The sequence below is a fragment of the Bos indicus genome, chromosome 19 (genome assembly GCF_029378745.1).
Source record: "Bos indicus isolate NIAB-ARS_2022 breed Sahiwal x Tharparkar chromosome 19, NIAB-ARS_B.indTharparkar_mat_pri_1.0, whole genome shotgun sequence".
NCBI lineage: Eukaryota > Metazoa > Chordata > Mammalia > Artiodactyla > Bovidae > Bos > Bos indicus.
This window is the reverse complement of record NC_091778.1, coordinates 11232828-11255859: the sequence shown is the minus strand read 5'-3', so window position 1 is coordinate 11255859 and position 23032 is coordinate 11232828. Positions and strand designations below refer to the sequence as shown.

The 23032-nt window shown below is 39.5% G+C and overlaps 1 protein-coding gene across 5 annotated transcripts in view; it reads left to right on the top strand.

Moving 5' to 3' along the window:
• TRIM37 (tripartite motif containing 37) overlaps positions 1-23032 on the top strand; it is a 151561-nt gene that overhangs the window by 107231 nt on the left and 21298 nt on the right. For all 5 annotated transcript variants that reach the window (XM_070772568.1, XM_070772564.1, XM_070772565.1 and 2 more), the window contains 4 exons: positions 4872-5177; positions 15847-15975; positions 16488-16677; positions 18800-18918. In XM_070772568.1, the coding sequence (XP_070628669.1) occupies positions 4872-5177; positions 15847-15975; positions 16488-16677; positions 18800-18918 (744 nt within the window). The remainder of the gene's footprint in view (positions 1-4871; positions 5178-15846; positions 15976-16487; positions 16678-18799; positions 18919-23032) is intronic.

The following is a 23032-nucleotide window of genomic DNA, read 5'->3' as shown; positions in this document are numbered from 1 at the left end:
AGGACTTTCCAGATGGCTCAGTGGTAAAGAATCCACCCACCAACACACGAGGCGAGTTTGATCCCTGAATTGAGAAGATCCCCTGGAGGAGGAAATGGTAGCCCACTCCAGTATTCTTGGCCTAGGAAATCCCTTGGACAGGGAGCCTGGCACTCTACAGTCCGTGGGGTCGCAAAAGAGTCGGACACAACTTAGTAACTAAACAGCAACAACAACAGAGCACTCTGAAGTAGCTTAGGTTACCAGAAGGGGGGTGGTGGGATGGACACTGAAGTCTGAAGGAGGAGCTGTGGATAACTGTCCTTCTTGAAAGAGGCGAATGAGTGTTATAGATGAGACTCTCAGTTCTTAACCTTATAACTTGACAGATTCAGAAAGGCTTCTCGTCCTCAGTGCGGTGAGTATCCTTGTCAGGCTCCTGTGGTACAAGATTCCATAGCACTTTTACACTCTCCCGTCTTGGCACTTACCACACAGTACTGGAATGGATTTTCATTTTTTCTCAGCTGGACTGTGAGCTTTGTGAAGGCAAAGACTGGGTGTTTGCCCTGTTCACTCTTGTATCCCCTGCCTAGCCCAGTGCTTAGCATTTGATTGGGCTTACTTTTAAAAATTCTTGTCAGTTTCTAGTAATAGTAAACTAAATCATGTGGGTTAATACAGGTTTTCTTCTTTAAGTCCAGGTAGATGTAGGGTGGGACATGATAGCCACAAAGATTTTATTTAGCAAAACATTTTGAATATTTTGTGCCATAGGCTGCATGGCCTAGAATGCAAAGATCACTAAGATGTAATCTCAGCCTCTAAGTTATTCACATTCTACTTGTCTGTCTTCCTTACTGTAATATAGTGTGCTCTACAAAATTAGGTAAGAACTGATTTGAAAGGAGGGGAGCAATTGGTGTGTTTAGGTGCTTGAAGAAGGAGACATTTCCGATCAGACCTGGTAAGTCTGAGTTAGCAGCAAGAGCAGAGGGAAGAGAACATGTGAGAAGGGTGAGGACAGAGCATGGCTGCCGAGCGGAGCTGCAGGACTAGGGGCACTGAGCCACCGAGAGGCAGAGGGGAAAGCCGCGGAAGTGGAGGTGGCATCAGATAATGCAGGGCCTGTGTGCTCTACTGATATTTCCTCGGTGATCCTAAGCAGGAATGTAACATCTGATTTGGGTTTTAAACACTGCTGTGATACTTTGGTGGACAGGGGGTTGAATGGGAGCTACGCTGTGCTTTCATAGCCATTGGATCTCCTGAGCCTCAGGACAGCCCTGTTACAATATATATTATTGTCTTCATTTCACAAATAAATAAATGGACTCAGAAGCTGGAAGATTTAAAGAAAGTTACAGCAATTAAATGGTTGATCTGAGACCAAATCCTGGGTTTCTAAAATCTCTCCTAATAGTCTATTGTGAATGCTTTCAGCTGCAAGTAGCAAAATCATGCTAATCGTGCCTTAACTAACAGGAATAAAGGCACTTTGTTATACATACTCCATCTGGAGGTTAGTGATTCCATGTGCATCAGGTATTTAAAGGCAGGGCAAGGGATGGTCTTCCTGCAGTTTTCTTGCCTCTTCTGGCATGACGTTAAGATGACTGCCACAGTTTCAGGCATCATTTAGGCACAGGAGTGTGTCACTATCAGGAAAGAAAAGATGGGATGTAAAAGACCTATTCCTGTGATGCTGGAGAGCAAAGTATTAAGACTCTGGAGGCAGACTCCTTGGTTTGAATTCAAGCTCCTCTACTTTTAGCTGTATCCCCAACATAATAAAATCTCCCAGTCAGAATGGAGGCTCTCTCTCCCCTCCCCCAACTTTGGCTGAAATTCTTAGTCATGTGCCCACTCTAAATGCTCCAAGAGGAATAAGCTTAGACCAGTCGTAGGCTCGTACCCTCTGGGGCCAAGCAAAGGACAGCTCTCATTGCCCTCAGCAGTGCTGGCCTGCCTAACACCTAAACACAGGCTGGACTCTGCAGGCATGGTGGAAGTGAGGGAGTGGCTGTTGAACACACCGTGGTGTCTGCCTTTTCCCTCTCTTACGGCATGGATTGTTGCAGTGTGTGAGCAGGGTCAGCTGTCATTCCTGCTAGGAAAGGACTTGTTCTTCTGTCTAGTTAGGGTACCTCTTAAGGAGTTTAGGGGTGTTTTTGGGGGTGAGGAACTTGATTTCTTCTTGCTTTGAGTCAGTCATAATGTTCTTTGATTTCCAGAATCCCTAGATTTCCAGAATCTTTTCTCTTTCCTGCATAGAAATTGTGTGTTTTTCCTTGCTCATTTCTCTCTTTAATATTTGAGTTGGGGAAAAGAAATTAAAAACAACTTCAACTACTTTCTCTTAGAAGAAACAAAGTATTATTAGTTTAATGACCGCAAAGACTCACTGACAGGGAAGTAATTTTTTTTTTTTTCAATGATATTCCATTGCACTTAATGGAGAAGGCAATGGCACCCCACTCCAGTACTCTTGCCTGGAAAATCCCATGGACGGAGGAGCCTGGTGGGCTGTAGTCCATGGGGTCGCGAAGAGTCAGACATGACTGAGTGACTTCACTTTCACTTTCATGCATTGGAGAAGGAAATGGCAACCCACTCCAGTGTTCTTGCCTGGAGAATCCCAAGGATGGGGGAGCCTGGTGGGCTGCCGTCTATGGGGTCGCACAGAGTCGGACACGATTGAAGCGACTTGGCAGCATGGCACTTAATACCTGCATCCACATTGGATAACAGTTCAGTAAATCACCTTTTTAAAATGAGTTAGACTGTATATTTTATATACTATGTATAACATAGTTGACTAAGTGTTTGGCTTCTAGGTTTATGCTTTTTCTGTTTTGTTTTTTATTTTTTAATTGTGAACATACTAAAAGCTCAGTATAGAAAATTTGAGAAAAGTGAATAAATATAAAGAAGAAAGCACATTTAGAGTTAAATGTATAATTCAGATTTGAGTTATTATAATGTGAAGAAATAGAGAAAAACAATAGAATGGGAAAGACTACAGATCTCTTCAAGAAAATTAGAGCTCCCAAGGGAATATGTTACGCAAAGATGGACACAGATGAAGAACAGAAATGGCAAGGACCTAAGAGAAGCAGAAGAGATTAAGAGGAGATGGTAAGAATACACAGATCTATACAGAAAAGGCCTTAATGACCCAGATAACCACAGTGATGTGGTCACTCACCTAGTTTCAGACATCCTGGAATGTGAAGTCAAGTTGGCCTAAGGAAGCACTACTACAAAGCTAGTGGAGGTGATAGAATTCCAGTTGAACTATTTCAAATTCTAAAAGATGATGCTGACAAAGTGCTGCACTCAATATGCCAGCAAATTTGGAAAACTCAACAGAGGCCACAGGACTGGAAAAGGTCAGTTTGCATTCCAATCCCAAAGAAAGGCAATGCCAAAGAATGCTCAAACTACCATACAGTTGCACTCGTTTCACTTGCTAGCACAGTAGTGCTCAGAATTCTTCAAGGTAGTCTTCAACAGTACGTGAACCAGGAAGTTCCAGATGTACAGGCTGAAACCAGAGATCAAATTGCCAGCATCTGTTCAATCATAGAAAAAGCAAGAGAATTCCACTAAAACATCTACTTCTGGTTCATTGAGTAGGCTAAAGCCTTTCACTGTGTGGATCACAACAAACTGGAAAGTTCTTCAGGAGATAGGTATACCAGGTTACCTTACCTGCCTCCTGAGAAACCTGTATGCAGGTCAGCAAGCAACAGTTAGATCTGGATATGGAACAACAGACTGGTTCCAAATTGGGAAAGAGTATGTCAAGTGTGTATATTGTCACCCTGCTTATTTAACTTATATGCAGAGTACCTCATGTGCATTGCCAAACTGGATGACTCACAAGCTGGAATCAAGATTGCTGGGGGAAATATCAATAACTATGGATATGCAGATGATACCACTCTAATGACAGAAAGTGAAGAGGAACTAAAGAGCCTCTTGATGAGGATGATAGAGTGAAAAAGCTGGCTTAAAACTAAGATCGTGGCATCCGATTCCATCACTTCATTGCAAATAGATAGGCAAAAAGTAGAAACAGATTTTATTTTCTTGGGCTTCAAAATCAGTACAGACAGTGACTGCAGCCATGAAATTAAAAGATACTCCTTGGAAGTAAAGCTTTGACAAATCTAGACAGCGTATTTAGAAAGCAAAGACATCACTTTGCCAACAAAGGTATGTGTTGTCAGAGCTATGGTTTTTCCAGTAGTCATGTATGAATGTGAGAGTTGGACTATAAAGAAAGCTGAGTGCCAAAGAATTGATGCTTTTGAGCTGTGGTGTTGGAGAAGACTCTTGAGACTCTCTTGGACTGCAAGGAGATCCAACCAGTCAATCCTACAGGAAATCAACCCTGAATATTCATTGGAAGGACTGATGCTGAAGCTGAAGCTCCAATACTTTGGCCACCTGATTGGAAGAGCTGGCTCATTGGAAAAGATCCTGATACTAGGAAAGATTGAAGGCGGGAGGAGAAGGGGGCGACAGAGGATGAGATGGTTGGATGGCATCACCAACTCGATGGACACGAGTTTGAGTAAACTCTGGGAGTTGGTGATGGGCAGGGAGACCTGGCGTGCTGCAGTCCATGGGGTCGCAGAGTTGGACAAGACTGAATGACTGAACAACAACTAAACGTGACCCAGATTTTAACTTTGTAGGTGTCAATAGAGTTATGATACTTGTATCTGTTTTCATTAATTGAATTTAATGCATGCTTTTATTGTTGGTACCACCTAAAGAGCTTTAGGTTACTTGCACCTCAAATTTGCCTATATGCACAGTACAGAATGGCTTCATGAATGTTAAGGTCTATGTTAATGTGACTTGTTACTTCCTCTCTGCAGCATCGTATTCTCGAAAAGATAAAGACCAAAGGAAGCAGCAGGCAATGTGGCGGGTTCCCTCTGATTTAAAGATGCTAAAAAGACTCAAAACTCAAATGGCTGAAGTTCGATGTAAAGCTGATATAAAGAACACACTTTCAGAAATAAAGAGCAGCAGTGCTGCTTCTGGAGACATGGCAGCGAGCCTCCTTTCTGCTGACCAGGCAGCCCTGGCCGCATGTGGGACCGAGAACTCCAGCAGATTACAGGAATTGGGAATGGAGCTCTTGGCAAAGTCATCAGTTGCCAGTTGTTACATACGAAACTGTAAGTGAAAAAGATCCGCTTAGTTTTATTTCTCCATGTGTCATTTGGGAAACTCGGGGAGAGGTTATTTTCAGAATAATAATATTTAAATATCTCCCTCAGTGTTACTTAGGACTACAAATACATACAGCTTTTTCTTCCATCCAAAACTGACTTTGTATATTTTCTGCTATATAACAGAGTTAACATTTCTTGATTGCTTATTCTGTATTGGGCAACAAATAAGACAAAATCTTTACTCTCATGAATCCTGCATTCATTACTCATGTGATAGGAATTGGACATTAAAATGTGTAGACAGGTAAAGATTATTTCTGTAGATAAAAAGTCCTGTGAATTCCACAGCAGAGGAGTGGGGTGGGGAGAGCAAGTGAAAGAAAGTCCCTCAAGAGGCAAGCGTTGAACTGACACCTGAAGGTTGAGGAGTGGGAGCCGTGCAGAGGTCTGGGGGAAGCATTCTTCAGGGTAAACAGAACGGAAAATGCAAAGTCACTATCAGGATTCACTCTACATGGCTGAAGGCCGAAGGAAGGCCAGTTTGGCTGAACATGGTGAACTAAGCAGAAGTGAGGGTAACAGGAGATAACGTCAGAGAGACAGGATCTTGATCAGGTGCAGTTGCTAAGTTGTGCCTTGACACTTTGCGACCCCATGGACTGTAGCCCACCGGGCTCCTCTGTGGGATTTCCCAGGCAAGAATACTGGAGTGGGTTGCCGTTTCCTTCTCTATTAGATCACATGGGTCTTATAAGACCTCAGTAAGCAGTTCGAGTTTTATTCTGATTTTGGGGGGAAGTCTCTAGACAATAAAAATCAGAGGGGTGTTTATGATCTGATATACTTCTAAAACAAAGATTGCTTTGTTGTGTGGAGAGGGTCTGAAAAGGATTGAGAGTGGAAGTTGTGAGACCAGTTCGCAACCTATAGCAATAGCTTGTATGAAATACTCTGACTTACTCGAGTTTCTGCACTGAGTAGGTGGACTTGCTCATAGTCTAGCAGCCTTTCTTTACCGAGGTTCCAATCTTTTTTAAAGTCTCCCAAGGATGATATATAACTCGTGCTACTCTAGATACACAGGAGAGAAGTTCATCTGTTACATACAGTGGATATTTTAAACCATGAGGGCTCAGTTCTTTCCCACAAACCTGGTAAGAAAGGGTTTAGGAAAAGAGAAAAACTAAGAATGATGTTTAAGTATTTGGTCTAAGCAACTTAGTGACTGGTGGTATCGTTAACTGAGATGCAAGTTAAATAGGAAGAAGCAGGTGTGGGATGGTGGGCCATGGGGTATCATGGCAGGAATTTTTTGAACATGTTTGGTTTGAGATGTCTGCTAGATCCAGTAAAATATCTCAGAGGCAGTTGAATGCTTTCGTAAATCTGAAGTATATGAGGGTAAAGCTGGATATAAACAGTTGGGAGTCAGCAGTGTCAGATGTTGTTTAAAACCAGGGATCAAGTATGAAGGGAGTTTAAATGGAAAAGAGAAGTTTTGGTTCTGGGCACTTAAACATTTAAAGGCCTGTTAGGGAAGGTAGCAAAGGAAATTGAAAAGAGCAATCATTAAGGTAGAGAATAACAAAAGAAATGAAATCTCAAAAAAAATTTTTTTTTAATGCATCTCAAAAAAGGTGGAGTGGTTGTCTGTCATTGAGAGGCATCAAGATGAAGGTTGGATGTGCCTTTTTGGAACCATTCCCATGGAGGGGTATAGCAGAAGTGAATGAGTTGGGAAACCAGAGCATGACTGCTCGGCTCCTTCGAGAAGCGTCACATAAATTGGGTGGTTCCTGGAGGGGTGGTGGAATTAGGAAGGAGTTTGACATCTGTGTCTTGTTTTCCTTTTCTTAAACATACCTGCTTTTTTTACCTGGATTTTTTTGGTGGTAATATATATATATTAATAACATAAAGTTTACTATCAAACTTGTTTTATTTTGTTTTTTGAGAAAAAAAAAAGAGACTCCTTTATTTTTGTCACTTTTCTCTCCTTTTTTCTTCTAGTTTTATTGAGAAGTAATTAACCTACAGAACTGTATAAATTTAAGGTGCATAGAATAGTGATTTGGCTTACATACATCAAGAAGCGATTACCACGATGAGTTTAGGGAACATCCATCCTTTCATAGATAAAAATTTTAAAAATAAAATTTTTTTTCTTGTGAAAATACTTTTAGGATTTATTCTGTTGCCAGTTTTCATATACTTGTCTTAGTTATTGTTAGCCATATAATTCAGTGGCATTAGATACATTTATGCTGTTGTGCTACTATAACCACCATTCATCTCAACTTTTTCATCATCCCAAACTAAAATTTTATATACTTTGAGTAGTAACTCGGTGTTCCCGGTTTCCCATACTCTTCTGGTAACCACTATTATACTTTCTGTTTCTATAAACTTGATTATTCTAGATATCTCATATAAGTGGAATCATACAGTATTTGTCTTTTTGTGTCTGACTTATTTCACTTCAGCATAATTTCTTCAGTCTTCATATTGTAGCAAGTGTCAGAATTTCATTTCTTTTTAAGGCTGAGTAATACTCCCTTTTATATATATGTATGCTATCGTATGTTTATCCATTCATCTCTTGATGGACATAAGGATTTTTCCCACTTTTTGGCTATTATGAATAATGCAGATATGAAAATGTATGTGCAGCATCTGTTCAGGTATCTGCTTTCATTTTTTTGGAGGGTATTTACCTAGAGTGTGATTGCTGATTCATATTGTAATTCTGTGTTTAATTAAAAAACAAATTATTTTAATCATGATAAATTTTACCACATTTTATTAAAATTTACTGTCTTAACCTTTTTAAGTGTAGTTATCAATGGCATTGAATATTACATGCATATTGTTGTGCTACCAATGCCAACATCCACCCACAGAACTTTCTTTTTATCTTGAGAAACTGTCTCCATACCTATTAAACGATTGCTATCTCTTCTTTCTCTCTCTCGATCCCCTGGTAGCCGTCTATGAATTTGATTACTCTGGGTACCTCATATAAGTGGAAACTTATTTTATTTGTGGTTGGATTATTTCACTTACCATAAGCTTCTCAAGGTTCATCCATGTTCTAGCATATGTCAACATTTTCTTCTCTTCTATGAATGAATGCATAATATTCCACTGTGCGTTTGTTTTGACGGATACTTGTGTTAATCATGTATGTGAGGCTTTACTTCTGAGCTTTCCATATGTGTGTTTATTACAATGAGATATATTAATGCTGGATACTGATGGCAATAATATAGCAGACATGAATAGGACAGGGTAATTGCCAAATACATAGAATTCTTTTGAATAGAGGTGATGATGTAGTCGAAAAATGAGTAAAGGTTATGATTAAGTTATTAAGGTAAGAAGAAATACCAAAGGACGATAAATGTATTAAAAGATACTCAACCTTATCTAGTTGTCAAGGAAATAACAATTTTAAACCAAAAGAAGTAAAGCTTTTTGGATGGACTTTGGCAGAAAACTTGTGTTACATATTTCTTCAGATACTTCCCTTGTCGTCACTTGTTTTTGTTTTCTGCTAAACATTAAGTTTTAAATTTTTTATTTTCAACATCTGTTAATAGTATTCATTCTTTGAGGGTTTAATGTTTTCATTTGAAGGCCTTTTCAGCTCTAAAACAACACTTAGCTTTCTTGATTCTGTTTTTATTTTTTAACGTTTTTACATTTAGTTCATTATTCCATATGTAACTTGTTTTCCATGACAGTGTGTAAATTCAGTGTCCACCCTGCCCAACCCACCCACCAAAATGAAACATGTTTTTTGAAGAGTCTCTTCTGTTCAGCAAAATGAAATTCATTTTTTATATTATAGACCAAATTCTCATACTTACATAGTTCTGTTTTTAAATTCATTCATACAGTTGGACCAGGTGAAATTGCCAGTGGGACACTTTTTTAAAACATACAAAACAGCAGTTTAGTAATGTTAAGCTAAATGTTTGTTCCGTTGTCTACCAGACCCACATTCCTTTTTCTTAACCACTGTAGTTGTATAGTTTATAATGCCGTGATATGTTTGCCTTCATTTTGTTTTCAAGATGTCTTTGATGGTTCTTACATGTTTACTTTTCCAGAAAAACATTTTGACTGGAATTATGTTACATTTAATGCATTAATTAACATTTAATTTGAGGAATTGACATCTTTTAAGTATCAAAGCATTCAAATTGAGTAATGTGGTGTTTCCATGTATTCAAGCCTTCCCTGGTGGTTCAGATGGTAAAGCGTCCACCCGCAGTGCAGGAGACCTGGGTTTGATCGATGGGTCGGGAAGATCCCCTGGAGAAAGGAATGACTACCCACTCCAGTATTCTTCCCTGGAGAATTCCGTTTTTCAGAGGAGCCTGGTGGGTTACAGTCCATGGGGTAACAGAGTCGGATACAACTGAGCGACTAACAGTAATTTTCTGTTGCTGCTGCTGCTGCGTCGCTTCAGTCGTGTCCGACTCTGTGCAACCCCATAGACGACAGCCCACCAGGCTCCCCCGTCCCTGGGATTCTCCAGGCAAGAACACTGGAGTGGGTTGCCATTTCCTTCTCCAATGCATGAAAGTCAAAAGTGAAAGTGAAGTCTCTCAGTCGTGTCTGACTCCTAGTGACCCCATGGACTGCAGCCTACCAGGCTCCTCCATCCATGGGATTTTCCAGGCAAGAGTACTGGAGTTGGGTGCCATTGCCTTCTCTACACACATATATTTCTTCAGAGTTTTAGTTTTCCTCGTATAAGTTCTGTATATGTCTTGTTAATATTAGTTTCTAGATACATTGTAATTTAGGTTGCTATTGTGATAGGATCTCTTTTTCCTTCCATAATATTTTCTAACTGTTGGTTATTGGTTATAGGAAGAGTGTTGGTTTTTATATGTTTATTTTGTGTTTAGCCCACTTAGTGAGTTTTTTAAAGTCTAAGTTTTTTAGTCAGTTATATTGAATTTCCTAAGTATATAGTCATATCATCAGCAAAAGTCATAGCTTATCCACTCCTTTCCTGCTTATTTACTTTTCATATTGTATTGTCTAGGCTGGGATCTTGGAATGATGTTAACTAATAGCAGTTACAGAATTTTTGTAATGTTTTAAACTCTATTTAAGAATTCCTTAGTTTTTATCTCATTAAGTTCAAATTTTGCTATATGTTTCAAAAGGTAGTTTTTATAGAGTTGAAAAAGATACCCTTTTCCTAACCGCAGTAATGGTTAACATTTACGAAGTGTTTATTATTTAACGGATACTATTCTAAGTAGTCTAAGTCACATGTATTAACTCATTTAATCCCAACAATAACTCTGTGAGGCAAGTTAATTTTATCCCCACTTTACAGAAAAAGAAACTGAGGCACAGGGCATTAAAGGTTCCTGGAGTTTCACAGTGGTAAGTGCAGAGCCAAGAATTTGAACCTTAGAACCTGTGACTTCCACCATTTCACCCAGTACTTCTTTTCCTATTGTGAATGATAAATGTGTGCCATAGCAGTAAACCAAAGGCTGTTACAGCCTTCAAGCCACTACACCTTCCTGAGGGAACTCAGAATGGGAGAGTCTTAAAGGAACTGTGAATGAGAAAGAACAGGATACTGACCCTAGCTTGCTGAGTGAAGTGAAAGTGAAAGTTGCTCAGCTGTGTCCGACTCTTTGCAACCCCATGGACTATACAGTCCATGGAATTCTTCAGGCCAGAATACTGGAGTGGGTAGCCTATCCCTTCTCCAGTGGATCTTCCTGACCCAGGAATCGAACCAGGGTCTCCTGCATTGCAGGTGGATTCTTTACCAACTGAGCTATCAGGAAGCCCTTAGATTGGTGAAGTGCATATTAAAGGAATGATTTCAGTGAGCTCAGACTCTTGCATCTTCCCATATGTAGAAAAGTGCTGAATTCATTAACTTGGGATATCTTGTGTTTTTTTAATTAACTGTTATCTTTTGATGTTCCAGTTACCTGATGTTTGTTGCAAAAACCCTTACATTTTTCCTCCCTTGACTTCAGAGTAGTCCCTCAGAAGTCCTCAGAAACTCCGCCAAATAAAACATAATTCTCAACTTTTAGGTTGTACTTTTTTTTTCTGTCAACACTACTTACTAAGAGTTTTTCTAAGTCAAGAAGTTGTATAGAATGATATCAAATGCTTGTTGTCATCTGTCAAAATAATCATATTTTGCCCTTTTACTTTGTGAACACAGAGAATGATGTCATTTAATACTGACCATTCCTGGAATTCTAGAATGAGTCTGTCTACTTGGTTGTGGTTTGTAATCTTTTAGTACACGGTTGACTCTGAGCAGCATGGGTTTGCACTGTATGGTCCTCCTATCCACAGATTACTTTCAGTCAATCCACAGTTGGTTGAGTCTTTGGATGCTGAATTACTGATAAGGAGGACTGACTATGAAGTTATGCCCTCCTTCTTGCACATGTGGGATCTTAGTTCTTCAACCAGGGATCAAACCTGTGCTCCCTGCAGTGGAAATGTGGAATCTTAACCACTGGGCCACCAGGAAGTCCCAGCTAATTCTTAGGATTCTTGAATATGTAGTAAATCAGTAAAATAGAGCTATACTTTCATTATTCTTTCATTAACATATTTTAGTTGTGATTTTATGCCAATCTCGTAGAATAAATTCAGAAGCCTTTGTTCTTTTCTATGCTGAGAAATTATTTTAACATGACATCTGTTTGTTAAAAGTGTAATGAAATTCATCTATAAAACTATTGAGTAATTCTTCGGGGAATAAAACTTTTAACAGCCTTTTTCATTTCTGTGTGTTTATTGGTGTCCTCATATTTCTTTTGCTTCTTATATCAATTTTCATAATTAATTTTCCTAGCAAATTCATTTTATTAGATAAATGTATTGGCATAAAGTCATTTACTCTGTTCCTTTAAATTTTAAAAACTCCCTCTGCATATGGGATGTTAACTTTTTGTTATATCATTGCTTATTTGTGTTTTCTTATTTTTTTCCCTTGACTTGCTTAGAAGCTTGTCCATTTTATTCATCTCTTTAGAGACCTAATTCTTAGATTTATTTCATCTTACTGTTGTTGCTCAGTCAGTCAATCGTGTCTGAGTCTTTGTGACCCCATGGACTGTAGAATGCCAGGCTTCCCTGTCCTTCACCATCTCCCGGAGCTTGCTCAAACTCATATCCATCGAGTTGGTGATGCCATCTAACCATCTCGTCCTCTCTCATCCCCTTCTTCTCCTGCCTTCAATCTTTCCCAGCATCAGGGCCTTTTCCAGTGAGTCAGTTCTTCGCATCAGGTGGCCAAAGTATTGGAGCTTCAGCTTTGGCATCAGTCCTTCCAATGAATATCAGAATTGATTTCCTTTAGGATTGACTGATTGGATCTCCTTGCAGTCCAAGGGACTCTCAAGAGTCTTCTCCAACACCACAGATCAAAAGCATCAATTTTTTGGCACTCAGCCTTCTTTATGATCCAACTCTCAGGTCCAGACATGACTTCTGGAAAAACCCCATTACTGTGACTAGACGGACCTTAGTCGGAAAAGTAATGTCTCTGCTTTTTAATATGCTCTCTAGGTTGGTCATAACTTGGTTCCAAGGAGCAAATGTCTTTTAATTTCATGGCTGCAGTCACCATCTGCAGTGATTTTGGAGCCCAGGAAAATAAAGTCTGTCACTGTTTCCGTTGTTTCCCCACCTACTTGCCAGGAAGTGATGAGATCAGATGCCATGATCTTAGTGATTTGAATGTTGAGTTTTAAGCCAACTTTTTCACTCTCCTCTTTGACTTTCAGCAAGAGGCTCTTTAGTTCCTCTTCGCTTTCTGCCATAAGAGTGGTGTCTGTCTTTTTATTATGTTAATTCCTGCCTTCACTTCTGTTAATGCATCTCTTCATTTTCTTTCCTTAACCAGTAGTACATGTTTACTTTGCAGTGAAGAAATTGGTCATAATTTTTTCTCACAGCATGTTTTTTTTTCCCCCCAAAATGTACAGTTCATCAGTTTTTTATTACAGGGTTTTGTGACATTCACCATTATCCAAGTCTAGGACATTTTTATCATTCCTCTTATTATTGAACTTAGGTTTGGCTGCTCACTGCTTAAAAGCCAATAATTTGAGAAGCAAATGTCAGTAGAAAGAAAAGATGGCTTTAATCAGGAAAGCCAGCAGTTTGAGGAATTGGTAGACTTGTGTCCAAAGCCCAAGCCCAAGGCATGTGCTCAGCTGTGACAGTTTTTTTAAAGGGAAAAATGTGGGTGTTGGGAGGAGAATCTCAGTGAATTGAGGCAAGAGGTTGGGTTCTGCATCGTTCTGACAGCATGCAGATTGGGTGCCTCTCCCTTCAGATTTATCAGTTATCTTGCCCAAGTGATCAAGGATTGCTTGGGGGCGCCATTGGAAGTAGCTTGCTTTAGTTGCTCAGTTGACTCTTTGCTACCCCATGGACTATAGCCCGCCAGGCTCCTCTGTCCATGAGGATTCTCCAGGTAGGAATACTGCCCTTGCCCTCCTCCAGGGATTGGAAGTAGAGAGCTAGTCAGTTTTTTCAACTGCTTAATTCTTCATTCTTCTTTTTATCTAAGAAAAGAATCAGCAAGGCAAGGTGTGCATTCAGGAGAGGAAGAGTCAGAAGTTGGATTAAATTGCCTCATGATCTCATTCCTATAATTAAGTTCTTTGAAGGTTAGAGGACAATAGATGGGCAGACAGGAAAGGGGCAAAGAGCTGCATTTACTCTCCCCGTAAACTCCATACTCAGGAACCCTTACTTCCCATCTTCCCCTTCCCCTTATATCCTGGTAATTGCTTATCTATTTTGTCTGTATGGATTTGCTTCTTCTGGACTTTTCATATAAATGGAGTCACACAACATCAAGTCTTTTGTATCTGACTTCTCTGACTTAGCATAATATTTTCAAGGGCCATCCATGTTGTAACATGTCTTTTTTCATTTTGTTTTAAGGCTGAATGATACCTCATTGTTTGTGGGTACCACTTTTTGTTTGATCTACTCTTCAGTTGATGAGGACTTTGATTTTTTATTTCTATTTTTTTGGCTGTAATAAATTATGATGCTGTGACTATTCATGTATGTTTTTTTGTGTGAATCTATGTTTTTATTCACCTTAAGTATATGCTTAGGAATGGAATTGCTGGATTATATGAGAACTAAGTTTAATTTTTTGAGGCATGGCCTTACTGTTTTGTGGGCTTTTCTGATGACTCAGTGGTAAAGAATCCTCCTGCAACACAGGAGACTCGGGTTTGATCCCTGGGTTGGGAAGATCGCCTGGAGGAAGAAATGGCAACCCACTCCAGTATTCTTGCCTGGGAAATCCCATGGACAAAGGACCCTGGTGGGCTATAGGATCGCAAGGAGTCAGATATGACTGAGCACGGCACAGCAGGAGCATACAGTTTTCACAGCAGCTGCACCATTTTACATTCTTCCGCCGCGTATAAAGATTCCAGTCTCACCGTATTCTTAGCAGCGCTTGTTTTTGTCCATCTTTTTTCCCTTTGTCCAGCTGGATTATCTTGGTTTCCTTGTCAGAAATTAATTATATTAATTTTTGACCATAAATATAAGGTTTTTTTCCTGAACTCTGAATTCTGTTCCATTGATGTTTTTTTTTTTTTCCTTTACCACAGTATTGAATACTGTAGTTTTACAGCAGAGTTGTGAAATCCTACAAGTGAGTCCTCAATTCAAGATTGCTTTGAAGTATTCTGAATCTTTTTCATTTTTCTATGAATTTTAGGATCAGCTTGTCAATATTCACAACATCAACAATGAAAAGACAGCTGAAATTTTTATAGGGATTGTGTTGAATCTGTGTTGTAGACCAAGTTTGGGAATAATGCTGTGTTAGCAGTATTGAGTCTTGCAGTTAATGAACACAGTATTTTCCCTCTTTTCTTTATTTCAACAATGTGTGATAGTTTTCCGTGTTCGGGTCTTACATTTCTTTGTTAAAATTTTCCCTAAGTATTTTATTCTATTTGATGCTGTTAATGGAATTGTTTTCTTAATTTTGTTCTCAGATTATTTACTGCTGTGTAAAAAGTCAGTTGGTTATTGATCTTATATCCTGCTACCTTATTGAACCTGTTCATTACCTTTTAATGCATCTCTCCTGCTTTCTTATTTCTTTTTATTATTTTTCCATCTTCTTGAGTCTATGCATGTTTGGTCCTTTCGTTTCAGGTTTGGTTTTTTTTTTTTTAATTTTATACATTTTCCTCTAATTACTATTTTAGCCACAGACATCTTAGTGTATTATAATTGTGGTTTATTTCTAATTCAGCATTGATTTATTTTTAACCCAATAATGTTTTATAGTTTCCAAGTGTTTTGGTGGTTATTGTTTTGTTCTTGGTACTTGGTTTAATTGAATTGAGATTGGAGTTTGTGTCTGGTATGATTTTTCTTTTGGAGTTCACTGATAATTTTCTACTTTTGTAAGAACACAAGCAATGAAATAGGAATGTTTTTGGCATAAAACCCCAAATAAACCAATTGGGACCAGAGTGTTCTGTTTATTTTTGGACACAGTAGATGGGAATTCCTTCCATATATGGTAAGATAAAACCTTTCTCTGGTTGCCTAGGTAGTAAGTTTTGTGCCATTTTATCATAATCAGAAATGTTTTAAAATGTCTTTGCAGCCACAAATAAGAAGAGTCATTCACCCAAGCCCGCTCGGTCCAGTGTAGCAGGTAGTCTGTCTCTTCGAAGAGCAATAGACTCTGGGGAAAATAGCCGTTCAAAGGGGGACTGTCAGACTCTAGCTGAAGGTGAGTTTGGAGAGTTCAAAATGTAATTTTGGTAGATAGATGTCTGTTGAAACTGACCTTATGGTATAGCTGCTTTAAAGGCACCAAATGCTGGAACTCAGGTTGAAAACCCCTTGATCGCGTGACAGAACAGACCATCAGTAAGAAAGTGCGACCGTCAGGCTTCATGTTCTGGACTCCTGAGATTTAAATACCTGGCATCAAAAAGTTGTTTTTGAGTTTTCCTGCAGTTTAAAAATGTACATATAATGAGATCTCCTGAGTGGAAACTGCAGTGTGGGACACCAGGGTTTGATCCCTGGGTTGGGAAGATCCCCTGGAGAAAGAAATGGCAATCCACTCCAGTACTCTTGCCTGGAGAATCCCATGGACAGAGGATCCTGGTGGGCTACAGTCAGTGGGGTCGCAAATTGTCAGACACAACTTAGCGACTAACATAACCATAAGTGGAAACCAGAGAGAGAACCTTTTTTGTTTGCCTTCCTTCTGAATATACCCTTCCTTTTTTGTAGTCTCCCCGGGAAGCTCTCAGTCTGGGAGCAGGCACAGTTCTCCCCGAGCCTTGACCCATGTCAGTATCAGTGACATTCTGCCGAAATCTGAAGATCGGCAGTGTCAAGCTTTGGATTCAGATGCTGTCGTGGTTGCAGTTTTCAATGGCGTACCTGTTGTTGAAAAAAGAAGAAAAATGGTCACCTTGGGGTAAATGAAGTTCTTTTGTTTATATAATAGAATAATAGCTAGTAGCTTTGGTTGGCACTTATCTACAATGTAATAAACAAAATAAATTTCTACTTTGTTAATTTTTTAGCAGATTATTTGTTTATTGTATTAAAAAGGAACTTTTAAAGTATCAGAGACCTTCCTTTTTTCTTTAACTGAATGAGATAGTAGCAGAAGTTCAGTTTGGGTAAGTTAGAGCTCATTTTCACTGAAGTTAGGATAATAATGTATCCTTGTGTGATCTCTTTATTGTGGGGTTTTGAGTCAGCTTTTTTCCCCATCTGTCCCAGGCTTTTCAAACTCCTTTGTGCTGGACTTTATTGTGGCCCATAGGTCTTTATAGGAATTTTGTGTGGAACAGAGACCTTCTGGCAATTTAATTTTACCACTGCTTTTCTGCTTTCATCTCATCCTTTTTTCCTTTTATGAAAGTACCCTCAAAATACATAGTTGGAATTTCCTGAAAAGGTTTATATACATGGTCATTAGTACCTTTATTTCTCTCCCAGGAAACATGAACTCAAATCCCAGTCACATCAGTTAAACTTCCATCAGCCTAAGAGAGTGAATGTGGGGTGTATTGTCTGTGAATATGCAGATGAGCCTTTAATATCCATCTGCTCATCTATTTTATGGCTGTTAAATATCATTTCTAATTTTAAACAATGGAATAGTTTTACCTTGGAGACTTTGAAAAGAACTTTGAATTAAATTTAGAGAAAGATTAATATCCCTTAAATTTACTTTATTTCATCGAGTTTTTAGATCTGAATAATTACCAAATCTAAAAGGACAACTGGTGGCTTTGCTTTCTGCTTTGGCTCAGGTTTAAGCAGGGAAATGTGACAATCACTGGAGATTGTCTTGTCCTTCCCATTTCCTAGTCTGGTTTTACACAGGTTCCTTTTAAGATGAAAGCTGTAACTAGCTTTTATATTTTGTTACAGAGGTTTATATCTGCCTTTAGTCATAAAGATTAAATGTGTACGAATGTATAGTTTTTGTAGACTGTAAAATCCTTTATAATCGTGTAAAGCTCATAGCCGTAACCCCCCTCATTTTATGGTTAATTATACTGCCAGCCTGGCTCATGTGATGTTTTCTAGCTTGTGTCTTTTTTTCCTTGCCTGATTTAAGGTAGCATAAGCAAAAATTTTAAATACTAATAATAAATGGTTCAAAATGGAAGTTAAAAAAAGAATATTAAGTTTCCCCATCTTTCTCCCATCTGCTTTGTTTTCCAGCCCCCTGCCCACACACATTCCTGCTGTTCTTAATTTTTTATATATGCTGTGTCTTCTCAGTTTTCATGCATATTTAAATAACTGTGGCCGTATAGTTTTTTTTCCTAATAAAACTGGTACACCTTATTTTCTCATTCAGTATACCTTAAAAGTCTTTCCATATTGGTGAGAACATGTTACTATTAGTATTTTATTTATTTTTAAATGAAGGATAATTGCTTTATAGTATTGTGTTGGTTTCTACCAAGCATCAACATAAATCAGCCATAGGTTTACCCATGCCCCCTCCCACTACACCATCCCTCCCACCTCTCTCCCCATCCCATCCACCTAGGTTGTTACTGAGCCTGTTTGAGTTCCCCGAGTCATACAGATTCCCCTTGGCTGTCTCTTGTATGTGGTTATGTTTGTTTCCATGTTACTTCCTCCATCATCCCACCCTTTCCCTCCTCCCCTGCCAGCCATGTCCATAAGTCTGTTCTCTATGTCTGTGTTGGTAAGGACATATTATTAAGGACTTCCATTTCTATTTATTTTTAGGAATTCTTGAGATAATTGTAGATTCACATGCAATTATAAGAAAGGATAGAGAGAGCCTGTGTACCTTACATTGTTTCCCCTAATGATAACATTTTGCAAAATGCTGATATATTGTCTCAGCCAGGATATTGACATTGATGCAAGCTACCACTTTATAACCTTTCATTGTAAGTGAATCTTTTAAAAGTAAAATTTGAAATTTAGTATTAAACCCCGATGCTCCATACCCTATTAGTTTGCTCAGAAGGAAGGAAATCTAGATTATCATATCACTGACAGGTTATACCAAAATATAAGGTCATTTCTCCCTCTTTGAGGACTAATGCTACAGGAAGTCGTCTGGAAGGAATGCAAATGACTGATTCGGAAAATAACTCGGAAACTGGGGAGCTACAGCCTGTTCTACCTGAAGGAGCTTCTGCTGCCCCAGAGGACGGTAAGGCATGAAAAAGTCATAACTGGCGGGAAGCGGAATACTCGTCTCTTTGGTGCTGGTGCGGAGTGGTTGGTTTAATGAAACAGTTACTGAGGTGTTACCTACTATTTGACATGCTTCATCTGAAAATAGCATTCATTGTGCCACTGAGTTTGATTCACTAGGGCATTAATTACAGGGGAAGGCAAAGTAGTTGACTACATAAAAGGATATATCTTACTAGAAGGGGCAGTTTCGAGGGGAATATCTGCAGATACTTTGTTTGCTCATTCATGAAATGTGTTATGCTACCTACATGAGGAGGCATTGAAGTTTTTCTAGATATGAAAGATGACATTGGATATATTCTGTGTCTTATGGGAAAAACATGCTTTGTCTTTTTAAGTCAGTCTTGGTAAATGTTTGTAGGTTGCTTTGCTCTTTTAGAAGAATTGCAAACTTTAAGCACCTGAAAAATGCTTTATTGACTTCTGCTCTGCCAGTTCATTCTCAGTTACATTTCTAATATTTGTCTACAACTTCTTCCAGATTCATTATTCTTTATCTTAAAGCATAGAAGACTTTGTAATTTTGAGTTAACAGATGGTGCTTGCAACAAGGCTGTGTGCGTTGCCCTTGCTTGTCCTTTATATGTGAGCAGAAAAGCATGTCAACTTTATTAATGATATTTGACATTGGAATTTTTTTCATTTCTCTGTGAAACTGCCATGTACAACCTCTGCATTCATTTGAATTTCAATGATTGATGAATTGTAGCTCAAAGCATGTGATGAAAGGTGCCGGCATCTACCTCTGACTGCCCTGTGAGAGGGAGTGTGGGTGTTAGCATTTTCAAGTTTTTCAGCTTTAAAGAACACTAATCATTTTGTCTTCTATCTTGGTGCTCCTGTGGTAGGCAGCATTATTTCAGTAGAAGAGATTAAATAGAAAGGATTTTTAGAGTGAAGTGTTGATTTGAAAACAATAGGAAAAATATATTATGTTGATCTTTATAGAAAGGACCTATAGTGATTTGCCAGTAGGGATTAGCTAGTTTCCATGTGTTTATACATACTGGTTATAAATTGTGATGACTTAAATTGTTAACAGAATATGCTTTAATTATAGGCTCCTGTTTATGCAGCATTTGTGAAATGCTTCTAATTTGTCTGGCATTGTTTTGATGCTGGTGATAAAGTAATTCCTGAACCTACTGCTGAGTTCACGGTTTCTCTGCCTTGATGCCATTGACATTTTGAGATAGGTGATTCTTTGTATTCGGGGCCTGCCATTTGCCTGTAGTCTCTTTAGCAGTTTTCTTGGCTTTTAACCACTAGGTGCCAGTAGTACCTCCCCTAAATTCCAGCAGCCAAACAAGGTCTCCAGACATTGCCACTGTCCCCTGGGAGGCAGAATCTTCCCCAGTTGAGAACCACTGATTGAGGTGAAAACTTGAACCAGGGGTGACAGTTTTAAGAATCACTTGCCAGAGTGGGTTATACTTATACATGGGAGTGGGTTATAGTTACACATCCCGCATCTCAGGGGTGCTGGGTATGTGGTGGTGGAGGGGAGCAGAGAGAGTAGTTGAAAACCCCCGGTCAGGTGTTGAGAGACTAGTTAACGGCCAATTATAGTATGGAACGATCAGTGCCACAATAGCATATATAGGGACTCAGCTAATACGTGGGCTTCCCTCGTGGCTCAGTGGTAAGAAATCCACCTGCAAGTGCGGGAGATGCGGGTTCAGTTGCTGGATTGGGAAGATCCCCTGGAGAAGGAAATAGCAACCCACTCCAGTATTCTTGCCTGGAAAATCCCATGGAAATAGGAGCCTTGGGGGCTGCAGTCTATGAAGTCGAAAGAGTCAGACACGACTTAGCAACTAAACAACAACTAACAGGTATGTAATAATAAAAACAATAGATAGTATTTCCAAGCCCTCATGGGGATGTCAGTGCAAACCTACATGGTGGTTACTTTTATTATCTTGATCTTACAGGTGACTAGGCTGAGGCCTAACGATGTAACTTACCTTACTTAGTCACAGAGCCAGTGCTCTTAACTGTCACCTCTCTACTAGTCTTTGGAAAGATCATCCTTAGGGATGAGTATGAATTAGTACGAGTTAGGTGAAGACTGGTGAAAGATGAAACCAGACCAGAGTGGAGGCAGAGGTCAGATCATGAAGAGTTACACTGTGTGTCTAGCTAGAATCTGGACTTTGTCTTTTGAATGGGATCTAAGCAAGAAGTGAGATAATAAAATTATGTTTTAAAATTCCTACTCTGGTTGTGCTGGAGACTGGGAATGGGGTGTGGAATTTGGGACAGAAAGACTGGTAAGAAGCCTGTTAAGTGAAACTCAGTGAGAGATGACTTGCACTTTTAAATTTCAGCCTTCATCTCATAATTTCACATTTCTCAATTTTTCTATATAAATAGCTAGCCAGCCCCAAAAAACCCCATAAGTTTTGACATTAGCTTCATTTCATTTCTTTTTTTAAAGGTGATTGTTAACAGCCTATCCTAAACTGGAGCAAGTCATTTGCTTGGCCACATTTAGAATCGCCTATGCACTTTCATCCTGGTGGCTCAGAAGTAGAGAATCCACCTGCAGTGCAGGAGGTACAGGATTCGGGTTTGATCCCTGGGGTGGGAAGATTCCCTCAGAGAAGGAAATGGCAACCCACTCCAGTATTCTTGCCTGGAAAAAATTCCACGGACAGAGGAGCCTGTCGGTTACAGTCCATCGTCAAAAAAGAGTCAGACACACCTGAGCGACTGGGAACACATGCACTTTCAGGTCCCTGAAGCTGAGATTCAGTGCTGTCAGTGCCACTCAGGAACTCACTCTTCTTATGTAAGGAGGGTTGCAGTGATGCAGAGCACCTAGAACTCAATAAGAAAAGTTGCTGTAAACATGCAAATCAGTAGTGCCAAGAAAAGCTACCATTGCAGGTTGCTGGTGAACAGTTCATTTACCACTGGAGTCCCAGGCTAGGCGGTGAGGAGACTGGAGGAGGGGATTAGGCAGACTGAAGGAGCTCTGTGCCTTTTGGATTTTGCTTTATGAGAGAAGAATGGGGCCTTCCTTACTGCAGTGGGTATTATTCTGTCAGCAGCAGGAGCCAGTTTTCAAGAAACCTTTATTTTTCACACCAGTAAGCCTTGGTGAAAAGTTGAGTGAGGTAGTCTTGTGTCTGTGCTTAGGAAAAACAGGGCTCTTTGTTCTTGAGCAGAATGCCTAGAAGAACATTCTCTGTGCCGCGTCACTGTAAATTGGTGTCTCTCTCCTCCTCCTTCTCCTCCCTACTGCCAAGCTGTTTGAAGAAACTTTAAATAAGGCATTCTTTTTGTTACTAGCTGGGAATTTGGGACAGCTAAAGCAGTCTTTTAAATGTTACTGAGGGTCAATAAAACGTGACATTTCTTAGACATGACAGTCATCAACAGGCCTTTTCCTTTCTAACTGGGATCATATGGGACAACCTTGTATAATCTCCTGGTTAATGCCCACGTTCCAAGTCTTGTCCCTCCCAGTTGATACCCTACAGAAGTCTATAGGTAGACCAGTTTCTTCTCATGTAAGTTGCAAAACCCCAGTGTAACTTGCTTCCTACGGTATAAGCAGTAGGAAGATTTACTGTCTTGTATTAACAGGAAGTCTCACCTAACTCTGGTCGGACAGTATCAAGGCTGGAAAATTTAGCTGTTTAATGTCATCAGAGCTTCCCTGGTGGCTTAGATGGTAAAGAATCTGCCTGCAATGTGGGAGACCTCGGTTTGATCCATGGGTCGGGAAGATCTCCTAGAGAAGGGAATGGCAACTCACTCCAGTATTCTTGCCTGGGAAATCCCATGGACAGGGGAGCCTGATGAGCTATAGCCCATGGGGTCACAAAGAGTCTTTTACTCACTTTCAGTGAGAGTCTATGTCATCAAGAACCTGTTTTCTCCAACCACCTCCATTCCCCTTTCTTTTGCTCTGCAATTCTAAGCAAGTTAACTTTGCTCCCCTCAGGATGGCAAGGTGGTTGCTGCAGTTCCAAACTTCATACGGAATCAGAATAATGTTCTGGGTTTAGTGGAACATTATATCATTTTATATGTCTCTATTTATCAATAAGGAGAAC